Raw genomic sequence first — 24,453 nt, forward strand, 5'->3', positions numbered from 1 at the left:
AATCCCACTGCACATCTGGAGACAGCTGATTTCTAATTCATATATCCTTTGAAATGCTAATATCAAAACAGTATATAGAAAATATCTAGGCTGGTGGATGTTAGCTTTTCCATTTCCACTTGCCTGCCTAACATACTGTAATCCAAACTATGAGTCAGGCTTCAAAATACTCTGTCAGTATGAGAAAGTATTTAACACAATGAATTTAAATGGTGCATTTAATAAGTTGGAGGGGTGTTTCCAATGTTAACTGCAGTAGTTTTCTGGAGTTTGTTGATTATTCAACACTGGAATAGATATTTGCATAATACTGGAAAATCCATTTGCAGAACATAGTTTTTCAATAATATTTGCTTTCAAGTAGGATGTGGAGGATGACAGGAGAGATGTGCACATTTGCTTTTTATAGCAGTTCTTCTTTTTGGCAACTGGGAAGGGTCCACATTTGAAGGCTTTAAGTCTTATTGCTTTGACTTTAAAGTTTAGGTTGCACATGAGTTTTTACCACTGAAAATACAATGATGTGTGTATGCCCAGTCATGGTTTTGAATCAAGTCTGGGTTACTCACATAAGGAAGTGGAGCTCAGTCCATCTCAAAGAAGGGAAGAGTGAGACTGTCTGGGAAGGAACAGCTAGAAAACAATCCCCCAAATGTTTTCCATTAAGTAAAATTTGTATCTTGCAGCTGGTTTCTCTGGGGCCAGATGTATTTATATGAGATTATCTATAGCTAGCTAAAAATAAAAGGCTAAGGAGAGAGCAGATGTTGTAGGTCTTAAAGCAAGGGACATTTGATATGTGCCCATGGGATATAAATGACGCTTTGTTCCAAAAATTTGTGTTTGAGTTACTTCATTCCTACAATTGCTTGTAAGCCTTCTTTTTTCCTTCTCCAAGGTATTTAAGTGGTAATTTAGCTGATCCACTCAGGTAGGCAGGGCCAGAAAAGTGCTGTGAACCAGAAATGCAAGGAAGGGACTGTTTTGGTTTTTTTTTTCTGCAGAAGCCAATACTTTCATCTCTTTCCCTTGTCAAAGAAGATTGAGTTTAATAGCTCACATTTCACTGTGCAAAGCTTGATATGGGCAATGCTACTTTTTGTGATCCCATCAACGTAAAGTCTCAAGCATTCTTGATAAATTTTCTCTCCTTATCTGTTTTTGCTTGTGAGTGTGCGGAAAGGAAAAGCCTTGCTCCTGTTTACATACAGTTAGAGTATCATTTGGTCTTTTGGCCAGCTGAGTACTTCAGGTGTTCTGTCTGAATTAGTGATCTCATGATGTCTTTATTTCCCCCAGATTTCTTAGATGTTTCAATATAAACTCATCACATGTTATCCTTTCATAAGTCTGCAGGAGTTTCCTGTATGGAAAAGTGCATGTTTGTGTGTTTTTCCATGTTGCTATTTGCCATCACTGCTGCCTGTTTTATGAAACTCTGAAGTGCAAAACTGAGTGTTAGGTATTTTGGAAAGGAAAGCTAGAGAGAAAGAAACAAAGCAAGTCTCTGCTAGAAAGAGTGAGGACTTTAGGTTGTTAACTTTTTGACTCTCTCTGTAAAATGGAAGTTACAGAACTCCATTGAAGCAATTTTGAATATTTATTGATAACCTAATTTTGTTTAATTTAATTAAAACTGAAGTAGGGGAAACTGAAAATTGAGTATTCTGGGTTAGTCAAGTAAGTAAGAGACATGGAGACTTATGATCACTGATTAATGATAAGAAAACAATGTATTGTAGTCTCCTCCCCAGAAAGTTAAAATTTGATAAGTAATCTTGAAAGATAAAAGTGATCATATAATTAGAGACTGTTATGTTAGGGCGATTATGTGAAGTTCTGGAAACATTCTCAAAATTTACTAACTTGGAGGACTTGAGTATGTAATGTTACTGGCTGTTAATCTAAATTGTATTTGAAAGGGAGAGATGGTAGAACTGCCTTGTGTCTAAATGTAAGTTGATTCCAGTAATGAAGAGTGAGATCAGCTTTTCTGTATTGCTGGAGGGGTTGCTTTGTTGTTTGACTAATATGCTTTTGTTCTTCAGATCCCAGTAGGACACCAGTAGGTAAAATACAATCCCTATGTTACATGTTTTTCTTCTGTCTTAAGAGAGAGGGCTTTTTTTGGATTGTTAGTTTTCCCCTGTTGCCTTAACAGATGAAATCTTACAGATTTCTGTTGTTTTTTTAAAATCTTTTTGGTAAAAAGGGAGTGGGGAGGGGGAGAGAAGATACTGAAATCATCTGTGGGATGACAGTAGTTGAGCCAGTTACTTGACTTTATGCTTTTTGGCATAAAGCTTTCTCTGTTCATAGTGCAGTTTTCTCAAAGACTGAAAGAGAGCAGGTTGAAGTTTGTGTAGAGTGGAACATAAAATTGGAGGCAGGATAAGTCTGAAACTCTTAACCTGTAAAGTGTTTGACTATTCCAGAGGTGACCAGTTGTAGCAAAGATGTCAAGAGGAGAGCACATTTGGCAAGTCCTTGTGGTCACAGTGATAGTACAAATACTTGAATAGGGTTAGAAATATATATATATATATATATATACATGTGTGTGTATATTGTGTGTGTGTATATATATATATATATATATATATATATAAAACTTTTTTATCTACTAAGCACCAAACAACCATACAAGAAGAATCTTGTTGCTTGAAATCATTTGTGGAGGTCTAAATCTCTTGGAAAAGTGCAGATTTCTTCAACTTCTAATGTTAAAAGGTGAAATTTCATTTCTCTATTACTACACTCAGATTTTCAAGCCAATTTTTTATATTATAACCTCTATGTATGCATAAATATATAAAAAGCCAACAAAAGCCCCCAAGGCAAAATGTCTATATAGAGGTAGATCCATGTTATATTTTATACAGTCCAAATATATTAAAATTTGTTCTAATTTTTCTTTTTTTCTTTTGATATAATCTCAGAGGACTAAAGCTGAGAAACTATATTAGCATTCTATACATTAGCATAATTTTATTTATTAATTTAATATTATACAGTAAAAAAAGTCTTAATATTTCAACTTTGAGTTGTTACTTACTGGACTAACTTGGGTATCAAAACTGCATCTAAGGAGAAAAAAAGCTAGCTTCTAGGCAGCCTTTTAGTTTAATCTTTCTTTATGAGGTATCATTACAATGACCTTTTGGGAGGCATGTAACAGGAGAATAATCTCTCTGTGGTTATGTAAAAGAAATAGTTTAGTACATTCTGTGTTCCAAAGCATCAGCTTCATTTCTGGAATATCTGAAATTTGTCTTGTGGATGAACCAATAGATTATCATCTCTTTGAAGAGAAATTAGACTGGGATCCTTTGCCTTCCTGTTTTTGATGTGAGATCCTTCCCTGGAAGGGCATTTTGAGTGCAGGGAGCAGTCCATTCTTATAGAAGACTTTAAGTATGTCATGTAGGTAAGATTTTAAGTACTGTATTTGTGTGTTTGTTCTTGAATTTCAGCAGTGTGGTAAGATACGATGTTTCAGAAACCATTACAGCCTATCTGGTATTTTTAGGATGCCAGTCTGCTTCACTGACTGTAAAGCCACACTGATGTGATTGAAGGTAACAGTTCAGAAGAAGCAGTAAATTATTTCAGGTGAGTGACTGACAGATTTGAGTCTTTGCCTGCAGCTTGAGAGCACAAACCAAGCTGAAGTCAATATAAGGTCGTTTGTACCAGAAACTAAGATGAGCTTTTACTTGGGAGTATATGAGTAGTCCTGATCCTTACTAAGAGCCAGCTAAATAATGAGTTGCTCATAGTTTTTCTGATCTGCAAGTGTTGAGGCTCCCTGGTGCTCTGAGCTGCCTTTCAGAAGGCCTTATGCTCAGTGGTTACCCTGTAATGGGGAGGGGAGGGGAGGGGAGGGGAGGGGAGGGGAGGGGAGGGGAGGGGAGGGGAGGGGAGGGGAGGGGAGGGAGGGGAGGGGAGGGGAGGGGGGGGGAGGGGAGGGGAGGGGAGGGGAGGGGAGGGGAGGGGAGGGGAGGGGAGGAGAGGAGAGGAGAGGAGAGGAGAGGAGAGGAGAGGAGAGGAGAGGAGAGGAGAGGAGAGGAGAGGAGAGGAGAGGAGAGGAGAGGAGAGGAGAGGAGAGGAGAGGAGAGGAGAGGAGAGGAGAGGAGGAGGAGAGGAGAGGAGAGGAGAGGAGAGGAGAGGAGAGGAGAGGAGAGGAGAGGAGAGGAGAGGAGAGGAGAGGAGAGGAGAGGAGAGGAGAGGAGAGGAGAGGAGAGGAGAGGAGAGGAGAGGAGAGGAGAGGAGAGGAGAGGAGAGGAGAGGAGAGGAGAGGAGAGGAGAGGTTTTCTCTTTAGTAGGGTAGTGGAGCAGTCTCTGCTCAAGGAGCTGCAGGGTAGCTGTGGGCTAGATAGCTGTCTTACACAGTTGGGTCTGCCTCTTACTGTCCTCTCAGCTAGGAGCTTTTTTATTAGGAAGTTTGAATTTGTAACTGCCTATCAAGGCAGATAATTTTATTTAACAAAGACAATATAAGATAGTGGACATTTACCAGTAAATTAAATGGCTGGTCTGTGTGGGCTGATCTGGAGTCACATCCAGAGAATTTTCTTCCCTAGGAGGACCAGGTGAATCCCATTCTCTCAGTTTGTGTGTTGCTGAAGCTGTGATTATACTGTAATTGTTAGTTTGGTACCCTGCCTGTATGTTTGCTTTCTAGCAATTTTCCTTTTACTGGCTGATTGGTCATGTTCAACATGTTGAATATTAGCTAGTCATAAATTGCAACAGTCAAACCACTGAACCCAAGTGAAGGAAAAGAGTAATGCTGTTCCTTTGGCTGGGAAAGAGTAGACCACCTGCCTTATTTCTCCAATTTATGCACATATATCTTTCTTGAAAAGTATTTCAGCTTTCAGTCTCCTTTTTAAAGAGATTGCTTGCTTTCATTAGATTAAGATGTAGGCCTGTATCAATACTGGAGTGACCTGTGATTCCTCTTCATGTCCTCTGTGTTAACTGGTCCCATAGTGTTTGGGGTTTGCCGGTGTCTCTTACCACTCTTATGTCCCCTAGCAGCCATCTGGAGTAGGGACACTTGGAGCTGGTGTCAGATTATCCATGTGCTCAGTGAGCAGCCAGCAGCCACAGAGAACCAGGCAGAGGATGGCACTAATGTGGCACTCTGCCTCTTTTTGTGCCTGCTTGTTTTAATGCAGCTTGATAGAGAGAGGAGTGGAGCTGGCCAAGACTGCAGGGATTCCTTTTCAAATGTAACCAAGCTAAAAATTGCCTTTGGCTCCATAAGAGACATGGAACATTTCATACAGATCTGTTTTTTTTTTTTTCCTGTAAGTTGTATTGGATCTTGGAATTTTCATCTATATTATTAAGGTTTATATTCTAGCTCATGTTTGCAGCAGATGTTAACAATAACTATTGCTGTTGAGAATAAGATTCCAACATTTGTGTGGCTTTTTTATTGTTGTCTTTAATATTTTAAAAGAAAATCAATTACATGCTTCTAAAATACATCCTGATTTGTAATGATGACAATGCTGATTTCTAAAATAATGCTGTTATGTTTTTGTGCTAAACTCCTCGTAAAGTGTTCAAATACTCATGTTAAATTCAACAGAGAACCTTTGAGTATGGTTAATTTTAGGGACAATGTTAGAGATATAGGTAAAGGAAATTTAGGGAATCCAGCTGTACTACATTTTACAAATCTGGAGAAGCTTTTACTTGTAACTAGTTAGCAGTGTATTTTGCAAGGGCAATTTAATACAATGCCTTGTTTACTTGCACCAAACAATTTAAGTGCATTCCAGAAATGTCTTTTTTTGGTTGGTTGGTTGGTTGGCTGGTTTTGGTTTGTTTTATTTTTTTTTAAGGAAGATTGAGGAAAGGCAACGTCTGATGTTTTATAACATCTAAATGATTTAATTGGAACATCCATCTTATGTTACCAAACTACTGAGCAGTATAGCTCTGCAAAAACAAATAGGAAGATGTACCAGCTGAAAGTTTGAAAGCTACAAAAACTGTGATGCAAAGAGCACAGGAGATACTCTCTTGCCATTTTTATGAAGAGATTATTATTTACTGTTTATCTGGAAGTTTAAATATAAGCTGCTAATGTAGACTTAAAATCTGAGAGGAAATTAAATTTGAGCACTTGAATAATGAGGATGTGTTTTATTTCCTTTAGGCAATGTAATAAATTTGCAATGTATTTTGCCTGATGTGTGGATGATAAATGAGGTTTGCAGAAGTGTGTGCAAATACACAGCAGAATACTTAGGAGCTTTGTGGGGGTCACACCAATTCTTTTTTGAAGGGTAGAATTTTGTTTGTACTGTGGGATGATCACATTTATGTCTCACCAAAATGGAGACATGCTAAAGGGAAGTACCCTGATATGTGCCACAGGAGACTTGTCTTGGTGTTCCCAAAAAATGTAAATAAGAACTGAAGACATGCTTAAGACGCTATTTTGGGTATTTTTTCTAGCTAGACCTTATGTATTCCTATTTTTTTTAACATTGCCAGGAATTTATGATAGATAATCAACATAATATTAAAGAAAATTTCCCTCTTTTTTTTTTTTATATTTTATTTTAACTGATATTTTGGAAGAAGAACAATAGTAGCATTGCTTTTGCATCTTAAGCTATGTTTAAATGGAGAACCTGTAGCTTTTTTCTGTGTTTAGATTTCCTTCTCAGTCTGCAAAGTTCACAGGCTGAATGCAGGGAACTGAAAAAAGTGGAAAATCTTACAGTTTTAGTAAATAAGGACTCCTGCTACAATCATCCTTTGCCCTTTCCTTCCTAAATTATATACAGATTCTTAAGGGATCCAGAGAAGACTTCAGATAAGCCTATTAATAGGGAAGATTTGAGTTGCCTGTATAGGAGACAAAGCTTTGAAAGGTTATTTTCCTGCTTTCTTCTTGCATTTCAAGTCACATAAATTATGTTAAAGACTACTCAGTCATTGTTTCCAGCAACTCAAAACATTCAGGAGGTAAGAGGAGGCCTTACAAACTCAGGTTTAAAGAAGAGAAAATGTCAAGATTGGAGGTAACTTTATTTTAATTTCCACAGTTTGAAATCTTATTTGTTCTAGAGCTAAAAAAGTTTTGAATTTTTATGTGAATAATACATCAGGGTGCATGTTTAACTAACTGTAAAGCCTTGAGTTTTGAAATAAATAAGAAAAAATAAGAAAACTTGTCACAGAAACTGTGACAGTATTATGAAAGCACATGAAAATTAGTACAAGTGTAATTCATATGCCATTTCTGTGTTAATATCACACAGCTGCAGAACTTGTGTTCACGTGAGTTGATTCCTCTCTGATATTGAGGAGATCTTACTTTGTGTGGTGCAGAGGCATTAATGGTATCATTAATGTGACCATTCTGATTTCCAAATAGCTTCTTGCAGTTTGCTTCTGGTGTAGGGAATATTGGATTTTTTTTTTTTTTCACTGAAAGTATCTGCAGATAGATGTAACCAATGCCTTGTTGTGTTGGGAGGATTTTGAATGCATTTAGGAATAGCACTTCACAGACTGTGTGTGTATTCTTACAGTCTGGATGCTTTTGTCCAGGATTCATAACTAATATAGATTATAAAATAGGATCAGTGTGACTTTGTATTTGGGTATACTTAATTTATTGGGAAAGGTGAGAAGAGCTTAAATAGTATTAGAAGGAGAAGAAAGCAAAGAGAAAGATTATATGTAATTAGTTTTCAGCTCTTTAAATAATTTTTTTAAAAAGCTTAAAAATGGAAGAAATTATTTACTGCTTAAGCTTTTAATATCAAGGAAGAAGTGTCTCAGACTGAAATTCTTCAGTATATTAGTCTTATTCTGAAGATCTCATGAAGATTGTATTAATATAATGTTAGTTTCTAAAATAGAGATGTTTTAATTTTCTAGAATGTATTGAACCTTATAAATTACTATTGAAGTATAATTTTTTAGTCCAGGAATCCAGTTTTGGACTGTCATAATGAAGTTCAAGACAAAGTGTAGGTTGCTTATAAAAAAAGGAACAATTTGTTCAATATAAGCAAACCCTGAGATATATGTTTTGTGATTCAAAAAGGGCTACTTTCCCAAAGCTTAAAAAAATTTAACAGTTCTAGTTTCATATAGAGAGTGGCAGAATGAAGAAATAGCAAAATTAATACAAATGTCAGCTTTTTGTAATCAGAAGAGTGATAGTAAATAACAGACAAAACTTACTATTAGTACACAAATGTTTTAAGAGGCATCTAAATCATTGCAGCATGGGATGCCAGTGAAAAATCCTCTAATGGATAAATCATTTGTCTGTCAATGTTCTCAGTTAAAGACTTGGTGCCTTTTTGGAAAAGGTTTTCTGCATCACAGCCTGAGTGGGCTCTTTAGAAAAAACCTTAAATAGTGGCTTTGAGGCAGTGTAGGGACAGACTTGCAAGTCAGCTCTGTTGACAACTGCAGATTTTTGACAGAATGGCATGATGTACATTGATATTTCTATATGATACTTTCCAAAACTATGTCTAGGATCACATAAAATCCTAAACCTCTGCCATTCTAAAAAGAGAGAACAGAGTTGAGTGAATAGAGAAAAATTGGAATGTCAAGAAAACTTGACAGGAAGGTTAGTTGGGAGAAACATGGGAAGAGGGGTTTTACTTACTTTAAGCTTAAGTCAGTAACTGAAGAATATTTTACCTTGCAAAGTCTCTGAAACTGTGTGATGACAGCATGCACAATGACCTCACATGAGTGTTGTTTCACTATAGGCAGGTTTTGTACCTATAGGAATAAATATTCAGGGCCTTATTCAGGTCCCATATTTCTGTGTCAGCACCAATTCACATGAATGTGCTGAGTGGAACAGTTACAAAGCTGAGGACTGCTCATGTTGTTCATGTTGTGATTTGTAGGGCTTTCCCTATATATTTGTGTTTCTTTTAAGAGTAGTTGATCTGTTTGATTCTCTATAAATAAGTGCCGTCTCATACAAGAGCTAAACAAAACCAACTCCATTAGCAGTGGGCCTCAAGGTGAAAGCTGTCCTACCATGTGGCAAAAAGAAGTGGAGTTTCACTATTCAGGAGTCTTGCTCCAGGAGTTGTCTTCCATCAGGCCTTCGTGGAGACTGAGTCAGAGACTTCTGAAGCAGGATGACTGAATTCTGCTTTCCAAATATATCTCAACCAGTTGAGTGGCATGAATAGTTAAGAGAGAGAATTAAAGAACCATCAGCCTTTCATTACCCTATCTGATTCTTAACTGTTGGCTCCAGAGCATTGTTTCCCCATAAATAATGCATTATGGTTGCACTTGCTTAATTAAAATACTTTTTATTTAAATGAGAAAGTTGTACTTCTTGTAAGCTGTACTTGAGTATTTATTTATGGAGCATAATTATTCTGTGCAATCCCTGTTAATGTAAGTAGATGGTTATTAATTTGCCTACTGTGGAGTCGCAAAGACAGGAAGCCCTTGTACAGTGGATGAATGTCATGGAATTAACCTCTATGGAATAAACTTTTATGAGATTAACCTGGCTGGAGTAAGAACTGTTTTAATTATTTCAAAGAAAACATTGAAATCATGACATGTATCACATTTTACAACCCAAGGACTAAAAATGTATTTAGGCTGGGAAAACTTTGCTTGGATCTATATTACAAGTTATTTGTAGTGGGAATGGATCCATAGAAGAAAAACACTGGATGCTGAAAACTTGGTGGCCACAGCCAGTATTTCTTCAGAGGTAATACTTTGAGTGAATTCTACTCTGATTCCAGGGAATGTTTGGATTAAAATGAAAAAAGAAGAAAGGTGTACCAAAATACACTACTTACTAAATATTTTCATTCATATAGCTATTTGATTAAAATCATTATATAGAAGCATAGATTTTCATTTATGGCATGAACCCATAAATGAAAACTATAAGCAGATCTGAAACAGTTCATAGAATAAAATATAAACCCTCTTTGCTAACTGAGACAGTTCATAGTATAAAATATGAACCCTCCTTGCTTGGAAGTGAAATGGTAATTTTTCTTCAACTTGGTGAAAGAATGGATTGTTTCTTTTGTGTCTGTATCATAGAAAAAATGGGAAAAAATACTTTCCTTAACTTTTTCAAATACTTGAGAGTAAAAAAAAAAAAAACAACCCTTGTATAAACTTGTTTTCTTATAGGTACAGAGACTCATGAATCATGGTCTAAGTCCAAGAGATACTTCAGATGTTGGTTTACAAAGTGACTACAAAATAACATTCAGAGAGGTGAAGGTCTTTTAGTAAAATGCATATGACAATAGAGTAGAAGTGCTATTAAACTGTTGCTTGAAGTAGAAAGGATGTGTATTTTGAAATAAAGAACTACCTTCAAGAAACAGCTTTGTGCATATAAGACTCAAAGATTGCAATTTATAGGCAGTGTTCACCAAATACAAAAAAAAGATGGTGGAAGACTTCCTGATGAAATCATATGTAAATGTAGAGATTTAATCTTTGCTATGACAGTATAGTAATGATCAACCTGTTAGTGTCAAATTTCCTTTTCCTTCCACAGGGAATGCATGCAGTTGCTGAAAGATCATTCATTTAAGCAATTTAACTGTTTCTAGTTTCTATGTTGCAGTGCAGTCTGTTCTATTTATTGTAACCAGCTATTAATAAAATGGCAGCAGTGCAAATGGACTAGAGGAGCAGAACTGGTGTAAGCAAAGTCTGGCTCTGACCTCCTTGGACCTGAATTCTGATACTTTTTCTGCAGTAAAAGACTGAGAGATGAACAGGTTATCCTTGCAATGTAGGCCTCTTATTGCCTAGCATTTCTAGTCCTTCCTCACCTTTCATGCTTAAAACCACAACAAACCTCTTGGAGAATCAACTGCATTGAAAAGCAAAAAGGAAAATCTTTATCTGCCTACCCTGAATTGTCTAGTTATACTTTGTGTATTGCTTATGCAACTGTCCCTGCCTCTGATGGTGGAGTTAAAGTACTGAGAGATTTTGCTTCATTTGAGCTGATAAGAATTTGTCAGAATTAGGCACTCCTGTACACTGAAGGACAGTCTAGGCTTGAGCAGCTTGGGAGAAAACCTGGCCAGGGTGTGCTGGAATTCATCATCTTGCTTCATTGCTAGCTGCCATGTAAAACCAGTGGCAACTTTTAATAGAATAAGGAGTTAATTAAATAATTAAGATAAACACATGGAATATGGCTTTCCACACTGCTAACAGAGAAGAGCCAGTTCATCCCCAGGGACTGGGAGAGCAGGGGCAGTGGGATGGGCTTGCAGAATGGCTTGGTGGGACAAGTGCAGAGCTCCTCACTGACCTCTCCTGCAGAAAGGAAACACAGAAAAGGTAGAAATGAGGATGAAGGATGCTGAAGGAATTGAGAAACACTGAGCATGATGGTACAGGATAAAAAAAGCCAGAACTCAGGGAGGACTTGCACTGGTACAGTGACAGCAGATGGGAATGTGGTGATGCCAAGTTATTTACCAATTCAGACCTCATAACTCAATACATGCAGATCGATTTGGGTTTTTATAATAATAGTTTTATGCTGGAACAGGTTCATTTAAACAGTATGAAATGTGAAGCATAATCCTTTCTTGTAGGCACTATGTGTGCAAGCCTGTTGAAGTAGTACTAAACTGAGCAGAAGGCTTGTTTGCTGTTTGCCTGCTTCTATAGATTGGATGAAATAACCAGGAAGTGCAAATTCCAGCTTGCCACTGCACAAGAGATAAATGTTAATGTAGCATTCTTCTGGCTCTTTTGTTATAATAAAGAGCATACAGGAGCTTTATCTTTAAAAAAAGATGCATAATTTCAGCTAGGATTAGTTGCCTCTTGAAAATGCCAACCAGCTGCTTCAAGTAGAGTAACATAAAAATCTTCTGCTTTGAAGCATGAAAAATTTAAAAGATGAGTAAGAATAAATAGCAAATAGAGTTTGTTATTTACTCTGTGCATGCAGTGAATGTGTATTTGTGTATGCTACAATGACAGCTAAGATTAACACCTTTTCTTTGCTACAACAGGCAGAAGTTTTTTGAAGTTGGGATATTAAAGGAATCAAATTGATTCCAAATGAATTTCGAGAGAGTGAGGGGGTTTTAAGAGAAATTGGACATGAGACCAGTCCTAAATCAAGCCTAACAAAAGTCCATCTAGTTTCTGGCAACAAAAGTTTGCTGGAAATACCTGAGAAGGATGTGTGATGGTGATGTTGGGTTCATTCAGAAGGTTGAACAAGCACCTGAGCATTTACAAAATAGTGGAAGTGATGGTAAATAAAACTAAAAACACTCTCTCAGAAGGTAATGGAATGTCAGATGCTATCTCAGGACTGTCAAATCAAATTCAAACAGAACAGATGCCTGTGGTTACTCTAATTTTAAATACCATTAATAGTAATTTTAGAGCTTGTACTGTTTTGGTGGGGAACAAATTCACACTTGATCATAGTGGAAAGCAAAGCATGCTTGGATAAAAAATCAGGCTTTGCAACCTTGATAGGTTTTCATCAAAAAATGCAGCAACCTCTTAATTTGCAGCTCTGTGTTTTCCCATTGCCCAAGTTTTGGCAGCAAAGTATTTGAGAGATTAAAGGAGCATTTCTTCATGCTGATCTCACCAAGAATAATCTCACCAAGTCACTCCCTTATTCAGAGTCATTTGCCCACTTTGCTCCTCCTGTGTCATGTTCTAACTCCTTACCTTCAAAGCTCAATAAGATTTTGCTTTTAGCAATCTCATTTCTCATTTATTCTTCTCAGATTTTTTTTTCTCTCTCTCTGCTCATCTACAATTCCCTCACCTTTTCTTAGTGCAAGTAGTAAACATATTTTTTTGCACATCACATTGAGGGAAACTTCTTTATGTTCATTTCCAAAATGTAAAAACCTTTAGAAGAATACAGAGTATTACTCCTAAATTTTTATATTGTTGGTGAACGTTTTGGAACTTCTGAAGCTTGTGTTAAAATATCAGCTCCCTGAAGTAGGGACAAGGGCTTCCTGTGTCCCAGTGATTTGCTGAGAAACCAAATGTTCCAATTTTCTACATTAAGTAGATTTTTCTTTTTTTTCTGCTTTGTTTTTTGGGGTGGTTTTTTTTTGGCGGGGGGGGGTTTTGGGGTTTTTTTTTTTTGTTTTGTTTTTGTTTGGGTTTTGTTGGGTTTTTTTTAGTTTTTTTTTTTTTTTTTTTTTGTAAAGTAAGCAAGCAAAATGTGTTTTGTAAAATTATTTGTAAAGTGCTGTTGTAAAGTTTGATTTGTGAGAGAATTTGATAGGTGGTTGGTAAAATGCATCTATTTTTCCAATATTTATGGCTTTTGTTTAATGCAAAAAGTGAAAGAAGATAATGTATTCTGATTAACCATGGAAAGACTGGCAGATGACATAGTTCCATTTGTTACCACTAGTCCAGCATAGCACAGCCTGGTAGTACAGCATTAATCATGGAATCTTTTCTAGGTCTTAGCAATGCCATGTGAATGTGGATTCCCTTTTATTTATTTTTAATGTGTTAAGGTTTTGTGTTAATAAATTAAAAAATAAAAATTATTGTATTAAACCAAATGGAGATGTTTGTAAGCATTGCAAGATGGTTCCTTTTTCTGAGATTGCTGTTGACTGACTTCAACTACTACATGTGATACAGAAATCTCACCAGCTGTCATGTGTGGTATGTCTGTCCCTACACTGACTATGTAGAGTACAACAAGATGTTGTTTTCTGGATGTTTAGATGCAATTTTTATTTTCTTCTTTCTGGTGACTGATAGAAGTTGTTATAAGGTTAGATGGCAGTTCAGGGCATATCTGGAATTTTAACAGTTGCAGTTATTGATGCTTTATTTGTGGTAGGGCTGTGGCTTCTCTAGCTGACTCCAATTAAGCCAGTAAGAAAGAAAAACATTCTGAATTTATGTAAAAAATTTTTCTCTGTTCTGGACTTGGAGCTCAGAATGGCACACATCTTGCTTGGGAATTAATTATTTGGCTGTGTAAGCAATTGTATTTATGGCTTTTGACAGTGAAAGTAAATTCTAAATCACTGTATTAGAAGGGTAAGTATGAATTTAGGCAGCAGCAAAAGAATGCCAAAGATATGTAATATCCAGTTTATGTAAAAACTATAATGAAGAGTGAAAGGGAGGGTATGTATTAGCCATATAAGAAGGAATTTAGGGAAAGAGTTGAACACTGAGATGTGGTCTGTATTTTGATAGTGGTCAGAAGGGTTTTCTTTTGTGATTTTATGTTTATATAATAAACAAGCAAAAAATGCAAATTATATTTAAGAAACTCTTCACATTGGAAAGTTGCCACACTTCCTGTAACAGATTTTGGATAGGAATGTATAGTTATGAAAGGTATTTACTTGATAACTAGGCAGAATGAGGCTTCTTGATAAACACAAAAGTACTACCTTGCAATTAGATATTTTTAACAGTCAGTTCTGTACTCTGAGCTTCAGGGATATATGTATCTCAGAAAAGTACTCATGACATACTATTTCAATGTCTTTTGCTTGGTGTTTGTCAGGCTCTTGACCTTCATATATTTTATCCTCATATTATTAAATTTGTTTGCTTCTTTACTCACTACATTTTTCCAGTTCACTTTCTTCTTTTCTCCCCCACCAAAGAGAAGTTAATTTTACTATTATAAAGACACTTTCAAGCCAGCTAGGAAAAAAGAAAAGTACATTAGTGGATTAGTAATCAACTGTATATTTTTTTCTTTTTTCAGACTGTTCTTCAAAAAGATGAAATTGATAACTAGGAGGTAATTTTCTGCAGTTTTATAGGGGTAGAGGAATTTAGAACAACAAAACTTTCCAAAGCACTCAGTGTTCCCGCCTTTGTAACTTTAGATGTGCATGGGGGTTTTAATGGGAAATTGGATATGATTGGGGAAAATTATATGTATTCTAACATCCCACACTGGAACTTCTTCAGGGACATACAGAAATTAATACAGAAGGCACTTCAGAGTAGGACTAGTAAGTTACACTATCCAGTCTCAGAGTTGTAGATGTATCCTTGCTAAGAGAAGGCAGGTGTCTGCTAAGAGAGGCAGGAGCCTCTGTTTGAAATTGAGAATGTAAACCCCCTCCCTCCAAATTATTATAATTTTGAAATTAAGGGGCTCTCAGGCAAAGAATTAGGAATAACAGTTCTTAACTAAGAAAATTAAAATAGAAATACAGTATTACAAAGAACAAACCCAAAACACTGACAGAGTCAGAACACAACCTGACACCCCATCAGTCAGTCAGGGTGTTGGTAGCAGTCCCATTAAATGGTGGCTACAGCCCTCCTGCAGTGGCAGATGTGGTTCAGTTGAACCAGTGGTTCTGTAGAAGGCTGCAGTTTTCTTCTGAAGGTCCAGGGATGATGTGGGGAAAGGTCCAGCTTTCCTCTGTAATCCAGTGGAAAGAGGGCTACTTTGGTGTTCCAAATCTCAGTTTTTATCTAGCTAGGAAAGGCTTGGGTCCTCCCCCTGGCTGGAGCATCTCTCAATGGGATGATGTAATTTTATCAGTCATACATATTGGCCCATTAGCAGAGGGTATCTTCCTGAAGGGAGGATGGGTTGTGGAGAGGATAAAGATGATTGCCCCGCCTGGTTTTAAAGATGGCCCATTAGCAGATAATATGTGCCACGGAGATAAGGAATCACAACCCCGCCTGGTTTCAGCAGATGGTGATAGAATACATACTTTTGGTCACATCCTGTATTGCAACCTAAGACAATGTTTTTCTCTTTCTCTTCTTCTTGAAGTATGCAGTGTTCTTGTCTTAGAAGCCATGGATAATATTACCTGACCAGAGAATGCATTGGAAATTATACTGCTAGGAGAATCTAAGGACAGAGTGAAACAGTGCTGCAAGTTAGCTTGATGTGCTAAAAGAGATTAAGAAATCCACACTGCTATATGGTGGCACTGGAATAAGTTAAGCTTTATGGAGACATCAAATACCCTTGAGTCGTAACACACCAAGAGGAGACCAATGGAGATAGTGGCACTTTCAGTTTGAGCAGCAGTATTGGTGCAACAGTTTATAAGAGTAGATGTTTCAAACAAATCATTGCTTTTGGAAATGGCTATTTTAAATAAACATCCTAGCTCTATGTAGTACACAATTTAGGTTTTTGTTTAGATTCTTACAAGGATCTGGGGTTCTTCAGAGTAGAAATGTTTTGTAGTAAACAATTAATCGAAAGGTTTTTAAAGATTTGGAATGGAATTGTTTGCTATGCAAATAAGCAGCAATACAGACCTGCATTCTCTTCTGCATCTTGAAAGTTACCTCCTCTCTTTCCTGTGCAGAGCAGTTTTCTCGTAATTCATTTTGTTTGTTTGTGGAAGAAGCAGTCTTGAACCTGTCAAGTGCATGCAGTTAAAATATTTGGGAACATGCTGTGTGCAGGATATAATTATTTTCTCCTCCACTTTCTCCTATTTTTACTTACTTATTTTATTAACTTAAAAGTTTAGTTCAATGGAAAGTATTCAGAATTTTGTTTACTTAACAAACTTTGGGAAGGAAGTGGCAGAGAACTTTGCATTTTGACTAGGAAAGAAAAAAGGCAGCACTCTGAAGACACATTTTTTTAATTTGAAAAAAAGTGTTTACAAAGATATGACACAGAAAGGGACTGAGAGAAGTGCCTTTGAAAAGCTTTGTAAATGTCCCTTCCTAACCCTCCATATTATTACTGTGATTGCTTATGCCTTAAGGCAACATTTTTAAATTCCTTTCATTCTCCTGTATTCCAGTTTTTAATTTCAAAACAACTTTGTGGGAAAGAGTTGCTCATACTTACATTAAAAACCTTATACTTATTTGTGAACATCAGACAAGAAAAAAATGCCAAAATGTTTTCTTCTAAAAGCTGTTAAGACAGAGGAAGCAAAAAGGGCTTTAATCAAACTGGTACTCTAAGTAGGCCATTGAGAATTTACCTCAAAAGAACACATAAGAATTCCTTACATGAATAAAAGTGCTACCCATCTGCTACAAAATACAGATTTTTCTGAATCTGTGCTGTGAAATTCTTTTTTGAGTTAGCAAGAGCAAAGTTAACTGGTAAAATCCTCAAAAGAGTCAGGCAATGGGCTCTAGGAGTGATTGGTGTGTCAACCTGTGTTACATGGCTGAAACCTTGAAAATCAGTAAGGTCTACTAAACAATTTTTAACTTCATTTGAATTAAGCAACAGTAAAAATGTAATCCTGTTTCTTAATTTATCAAGATCCTAAAATTTTTATTGATTGCAGTTAGTCAGCTTTTCCAAAAGTGTAATAAATATGTTGGCTTGATTATATTTTTTTATTTTGCACCCTGGTATTTTTCTTAAAGTAACCTTTCTTCAAAATTATGATTGTTATAGGGGTTAAGTTACACACAATTGGCTTTCAAATCCAATCTCTTTGGGATAACCTGGCTAGTTAGTTTTCTTTGGTTGCTAAACTTTAATTAAAATCAAAATACTCAATGTATAGCAAGTAACTATATTTGAATATAGTATTTTACAACAACTACAAATTTGCACTGTTTTAAGTCAAATGTTGGATTATTTGCTTTACATGTGTGGAGAAAAATGAGTTTTAGTACCTTAGGAAGCCAGTCGAAATTAATATATTTACCAACATTAATATTACTCATTTCTTTAATCTGGGGCACTATTCCCTAAAAAAACCCAAACCCTGGTTTACTGTATTCAGCAGAGCAATAGTTTTTTTATCAGATGTTACCAAAAGTTTGTTTTTATGGTTATTATACTATACTGGCAACTTGATACCACCTCCTGACATAAAAATATCTTCCTTTTTTGTCATCCAGGTAGCAGGAATCTCAGACACACCTTATTTGTATTGATGATCTCTGCAGGCTTCTGAGATAGTTCTGATGGCAGAAGGACATAAAGTTGAATACACTAACAAGTTAGTGTTGGGTACAGATGAATAACACTCAAATCAGCTTTTCTTTGCACAAATCTGACCTCATTTGAATTGTTCCTTAGATGAGAAAAGTAAATGCAGGGAGCCAGCTTTTAACTTTCTCCTTGGATTATGGAAACACTTTGTGTTCTGGAACTCAAAAAGAAACAGAAAGATGTAGTTTCAAATGTTATCATCTCTGTGTTGGTCTGTCCTGCAAAACTGAGTATATAATCTTTTCAGGCCAAAGAAATATACCTGTATCTTAACACAGGGAATGTGTTTCCTTCCTTTAGAAGGAAATGCTACTTAAGAAAACGCATCTTTTAATATAAGCAGCTTAAAAAGGTCTTTGGTAAAGTATTTTCATATGCTCTATGTCACAAAATACATGAAAGGTTAAATGCAAGCGGAGAAGGAACAAAGGCTGAAACAAAGAAAATTGGATTACACAGATCAGGTGACTATAAATTAAGACTTGAAACCACTAATTGGAGCCAGTGAGATGAAAAAGACAAAAAAATACAGATATGAAAGGGGATGTTCTTGTATGTGTGACTGGAGAAAATAAAATCAAAGAAGGCAAGAAAGCAAAAATATACTTTAAAAGAAAATATTAGCAAGGATGCATTTAAAGATTTGAATCAAGAAAGCAATAATATGAAATAGAATAGTCAAGAAGATTAAAAGAAGCAATATTGTCCTTCAAAAGGTTCGAATGACTAGGAGTCTGAAGAGGAAATCTCAGGTTTCTGTACCTGCTGGAGAATGTACACATTAAAAACTCACTTGACCCAAATCTGCCTTGCAAACAAGTTTTGACTGCAAACATTTGCATTCATTATGTTATTCCTTATGTAAAAGCACCTTTCACTGGCAGTCAAGTATGTCTTACAATACTGGTTCTTTGGGGGTAAAACAAAAAGAGTTGACTGAAAAAAGTACCTCTGTATCCCTAGACTTAGTGTACTTCCAATTGCTGTTTAATTTGAGATTTTTTTAGTGATAGTTTCTCATCTTCTCATGTTCATTAATGTGATTCTTGGTTTGATTTAGGAACTACATGGAAAGAAAACAAAAATGTGGGTGAAGAAAAGTCAAATTTCTCTCTTTCCTTGTAAGAAAGTTGCAAATAATGAATGTTAAAGATCCTCTCATAACTTGGATCAACTTTCAGTTTTAAGATTTTCTGTAAAGAAAGATGGGCCTAAAAACTGCTGCTAAGGTATCTGAGCAGGCTAGATTTTTCTGGAAGCTGATAGAACTTTGTTTGTCCACGTAGCTAGTTTCAAAAAATTGCTTTTGTTTGTCTTACTACCAACATAAGCAGTACTTCTGAAAAAGGTACTGCTTTCTGGCCTCTTGAAAAGACTCAGTATCTAAGAAGCTCAGACAGGTGAAACCAGTGTAATTATCTGGGCAAATTCAACTGGCTCACGGGGAAGCCCAGGCCACTTCCCAGTCTTGCAGCCAGAGAACAGGGAATAATGCCTTGCTTGCTTGGAAAAGTGACATCCAGCAGCACCATGTCTGGGAGGCTTCAAAAGAAACAGAGCTGCAGATGATCCAGGATCTGTTCCATTCATTTTCCTGAGAGAGGGTTTACTATTTTTTTGCTTCTTTAGCTTATGTTGGTTCTTCAAGTGCAGTAAGTACAGAATGAACACTGTTTTATGCCAGTGTAAGCATATATACATTTGGGCTTCTGCCACTGAAACTTCTTTTTAAAGGAAATCAGATCTTGTGTTTCTCTCCAGGCATAAGTTTCTCTTGGCTTAATTTTCTTGTATGAAAAATACATACAGTTGCATATTGCCCATTAAAAAATAAAAGTATAGTTTCAAATAAGGTGACTGAAAACAAAACATAAAACCAAAGAGCAAAATTGTGCATTCTGTATGTTTCTAATACAAAATTACCCGGGTTAGGAGAAGAAAACTGAGGAACCTGAGCCTCATATATATGAATGCATATGCATTTTTTCATATTTTTTTAAGCTATTTGTTTTGATGTCATCATGTATTATTTTTTTAAAGGAATCTGGCATGTGAAATATATGTATATCCATGCCTTAGCTAAAAATCAATTTAAATAGTTTATCAGCAGTAGCATTAGAAGTTCAGATATTTTTGCATAAGGACCAAGGAAATAATTCGAAGAACCTGTCCTGTGGAGTCTTTCTGAACTTTATATTTTAGTTTCCTAAAATGGTTTTTGTCTTTGTTTTGTTGTTATTGTAGTTGTTGTTGCTGTTGTTGCTTACTCAAAGAGCTGGCAGGATAAGTGGCTGCTGTAAACTTAAGGGTAGGCTGCGAAGTTTTTCTTCCAAAGCCTTTCTTTCATGTTTAGCCAAGTGAGAGGCATGGAGTGCAATGTAAACTGTGGCTTGGTGTATCCTGGTGGCCATCTCTGCTGGTGGGCAGCCAGAGGGGCAGATGGGGCTGAAGCAGCCTCAGCACAAGGGCCCGGAAGGCGCCGGCCGTGAGCTGCAGCTCCAGGTTGCTCAGAGGAGGAGGAATGTCAAGATGCTGCTTGAGGGCTCTTGGTCCTGTACCCCTAAAAGGGCCCACCCACTCTTTCTCACTTCATCCTCCCCCTGGGACAGAAGGAAAAGTCATCCACTTCTTCACTCAGTCATTTAACTACTCTTTAATCCCTGGCAGACCAAATGGGAACTCTGTGTTTTGTTGAACTTTGTTTTATTTGGAATTATAGACTGGAACCATTTCTATTTAATGTGGGAAACAAGCTTGCAGAAACTCAACCTTTACAGTGGGAAAGGAACTTCCTATAAAACATAAACAGATGTTTGTACTTTTGTATGCAGATTTGTTTGTGGGAGCCTTTGTGATAAACTGCATTAATGCAATATGGAGTTCTACCAATTAAATGATGGCCAATGAGTTTGATTGCTTTGACGTGATCTGCACTGGCACTCCTGGCTTGTTTTGTTTGTTTTTAAAGAGATTTTTTTTTTTCCCGGCTGTATTTTATGCACAAAGTTGATATAAAACCTATTCCTCAGCATGAGGACATAGAAAACTTTCTCCCAGGACAATGGGACAGTTTCTGGGAGAAGTCAAACTATTACCTCTGGTGCAAGAGAGATTTCTATATCCTGTAGCAGCCATAATCGCTTGGGGCCCGCCTTCTGTCAAGTAATTCTTGGCTCCTAATCCTTTTGTTTGCTGGTTTGTTTGCTTGTTTGTTATTGTGTTGGAAAGGGATAAGCAAGTAGTGTTTCCTCTCCTGTTTAGAAGTGTGCTGCTTTTTGTTTCCTCTCCCCCACAGTTCTCTCTGCACTTGTTCTTCTTCCATCTGCACTGACGCCTTCTTTTATTCTGTTTACTATGCAGAAAATATAAAGCAAAAAAATATGTATACATGCATGTATGTATTAATGATTTTTTAACATTCTTTTATTCTGACCATTAATTTTCCCCTCACTCAGCTGAGGCCTACAAATTCTCTAGTAGTTGTCTTTTTACCGTATCCAGGTTTGTGCAGAATGTGTCATCATTGTGCACTGGTGCAATTAAGTGTGATCATGAAGAAAATTATTGTTTGCTTCAGTCAGGAGATCACCAGCTGTGAACAATTGCTTGGATCCTGCTAATATAATATTTTTCATATTCTTCCTGGAGACAATAGAATGACCTTTGGTTTTCCTGTATTCATATGTAAATCATACTCCTCTGTGCTTATGTATATACACATGGTTTTCCTTTGTTTGGTAGAGAAAAAAAGGTTGCTAGAGAAGTTAATCTTTGAGATATTATTTATACATTTGAGATACTAATATGCATGGACAAAAATTAAAGCTTCCAAACAAATTGGATTATAGTGAAAGATAAAATTTTGTTAAATGTGCAATACATTATCAAAACTCTGTGTTGTTTAATGGACAGACTCAAAGTGATGATTTCTTCTGAGAATATTCTTACATTGTGTGTGACTTCTTGAGATATTGCAAGCGCAGCTCCAATTTCTGAGCTGGTGGAAGACTTAAGAGAGAGACATACCATAGAGCAGATGTGGCAAATAATATCAATAACCTTGCATTTCATTAAATCTTGCCTTTTTCATATGGACTTGCATTGAAGATGTGAAATACTATGCTCTGTGTGACTGTAAAGGCTGCCTTTGCTTTGGAAAGACTCTGTTAGTAATGCAAGTTACTGCTGTTTGCATCATTAAGGTGGTAAGCATCCCTCCACGTATTTAAATTTGGAGAGAGTTTTGAAGGCAGTAGCCCTAAGGTTTTGTAGAATTTTATGTCTCTCTCTTGGAAAATTTGGAAATACAGGCTGAAGAATTAAAAAGTAATACCTGCAATGTATATGAGAGATGGTGACAGTGTTAAATTCCAATCCTTCACATTCAGAGCAGCACCAATGATCTACAGTTTTTAGATATTATAGGAATCGAGTGAAGGAAACCCAAGGATGCACCCTTCAACAGATCTTTTCCAGTAATTCTTATTAGCTGTGGTTTTAAATAAGTAATTGACTTTAAAGAGTTGCTCCAGGAGAAATTTTTCATTTTTAATAAACTGAGACTTGTTTTTCAAGCTGGAAAACACCTCTGTTATGTCTTCATTCTTATTATTCTGTGCCCATGAAGTCAATAAGGTGACGAAGATAAGAGTGTCAGGCAGGAAACCAGCCTTAAAGGTCTTATAGCAAACTTTCTGTTTCCATGTTGTATTTTCTTGCAGCATTTTTCTGCCAGTGGTCTCTCAAGTGGTGAGGTTGCTTTCTAGTTTGCTTGCTTTGTTGTTTTTAATGTTTAATCTTAGTGAATTTGTAAATGAGGGTTAAAGTATTATGTTTTTCTGCCTTTCCTGTGTCTAGCAACTTTATATGATTAAAAATCATAATGAAACTTAGAGGGATCTTGAAACTGCAGAGAGCAGAAGCTCTTCCCACTTGTGTGGGTAAAATCTGTAGACTCATTGCAATAAAATATGTGTATAATTTTACTTTGCAATTTCATACTTTGCAGTTTCATTCATACTCTCCAGAAATATCATATAAATTCTATTTAGTAATGCTCATCTAATTCTAATGGTCTGTTATTTTTTTTCTTTTTTCATTAGGGTGTACCTCAGTTACCATGTGCCAAAGCATTGTATAACTACGAGGGAAAAGAACCTGGAGATCTTAAATTCAGTAAAGGAGACATCATCATTTTACGTCGACAGGTGGATGAAAATTGGTATCATGGAGAAGTCAATGGCATCCATGGCTTTTTTCCTACCAATTTTGTTCAGATTATTAAGCCTTTACCTCAACCTCCGCCTCAGTGCAAAGCACTTTATGATTTTGAAGTAAAAGACAAGGAAGCAGACAAAGACTGTTTACCATTTGCAAAGGTAAAAAGATACTACAATTACTATTTTCTTCTAATGATTTCATTCATTTGGATAAGAAATAATGCAACTGTTTTGTAGTCTTACCTATCTGCATTTCTTATTGGAGCTGCACACATGTGAAAAGGACAAGTAATTCTGCAAGTATTTCTCCTATATTGATTAGTTTTGCCTTCTCTTTCTAAATTTTGTATAATTTTTGATGTTTTATTTCTGAGGATGCATTTTTTCATAATTGCAGTAGTGATGTTCCTAATTTATGAGAAATAACCTATGTTGTGAATTAAAAACATTCATCTTCTAAAGAAACACTCAAATTGCAGATGTGAAAGAAGTCATATCACTAGCAATGTTCTTAAGTAGAAAAAACAACATCTAGGGAAGGTTAGGTGATGAGTCAGTCAAGAAGAAAAATGGTTGTGGTTCTATCAATTAATGCCAAGGAATTAAAGGGGGGCTGAAGAGTAACATGGACTGAACAAGACAGTGAGATTGGCACTAAGGACAAAGTCAGATGACTGAGATGTGAGCAGTTAGTTGAACTCTGACAAAATAGGAAAAAGAACAGCTTGAACTGACTTCAACCCCAAAAGCAGCATATTCCTCTTATAGAGTGCCTTCTCTGCGGTTCTTGTCCATGTCCTGCCTTCTTTGATTACTCCTGTGTTATGGAGAAAATTAAATGAGAAGTTAAATTAGAGCTGGGAGACATAATCACTGCATGTTCACACAGGATGATGTTCTGACTGTAATTCGCCGTGTGGATGAAAACTGGGCAGAAGGAATGCTGGCTGACAAGATAGGAATATTTCCAATTTCATATGTTGAGGTGAGTAAAGCTAGGTCCTCAGTAAGGCTGTGCCCACTGTATGTTTAATTTTCTGGAAAGAAAAATAATCAGTACTGGTGATGATTCTGAAATAACCTGAGACATAAATAATCTTAGACCTAAAAGGCTCTTTGGGAAAGTTAATGGCCTCAGAAGCTGAACCAGTGATTTTCACTTAGCTATTTGATACTTATTTTTATTGAATGAATTGAAATGAATGTAATTGGAGGCAGTCACTATGTTTTCTTCTTAAAACGAGTCATGCAGTCAATCCAAACCACACTTAGCCT

The 24,453-nt window shown here is 36.4% G+C and overlaps 1 protein-coding gene across 2 annotated transcripts in view; it reads left to right on the forward strand.

Annotated features, from left to right (window-relative positions):
• The window catches only part of SH3RF1 (SH3 domain containing ring finger 1), an 82,455-nt gene that overhangs the window by 26,415 nt on the left and 31,587 nt on the right, over nt 1–24,453 (forward strand). For both annotated transcript variants that reach the window (XM_079305935.1, XM_079305934.1), the window contains exons 3-4: nt 23,062–23,337; nt 24,068–24,163. In XM_079305935.1, the coding sequence (XP_079162061.1) occupies nt 23,062–23,337; nt 24,068–24,163 (372 nt within the window). The remainder of the gene's footprint in view (nt 1–23,061; nt 23,338–24,067; nt 24,164–24,453) is intronic.

The sequence above is a fragment of the Erithacus rubecula genome, assembly GCF_903797595.1.
Source record: "Erithacus rubecula genome assembly, chromosome: 5".
NCBI classification, from domain to species: Eukaryota; Metazoa; Chordata; class Aves; order Passeriformes; family Muscicapidae; genus Erithacus; species Erithacus rubecula.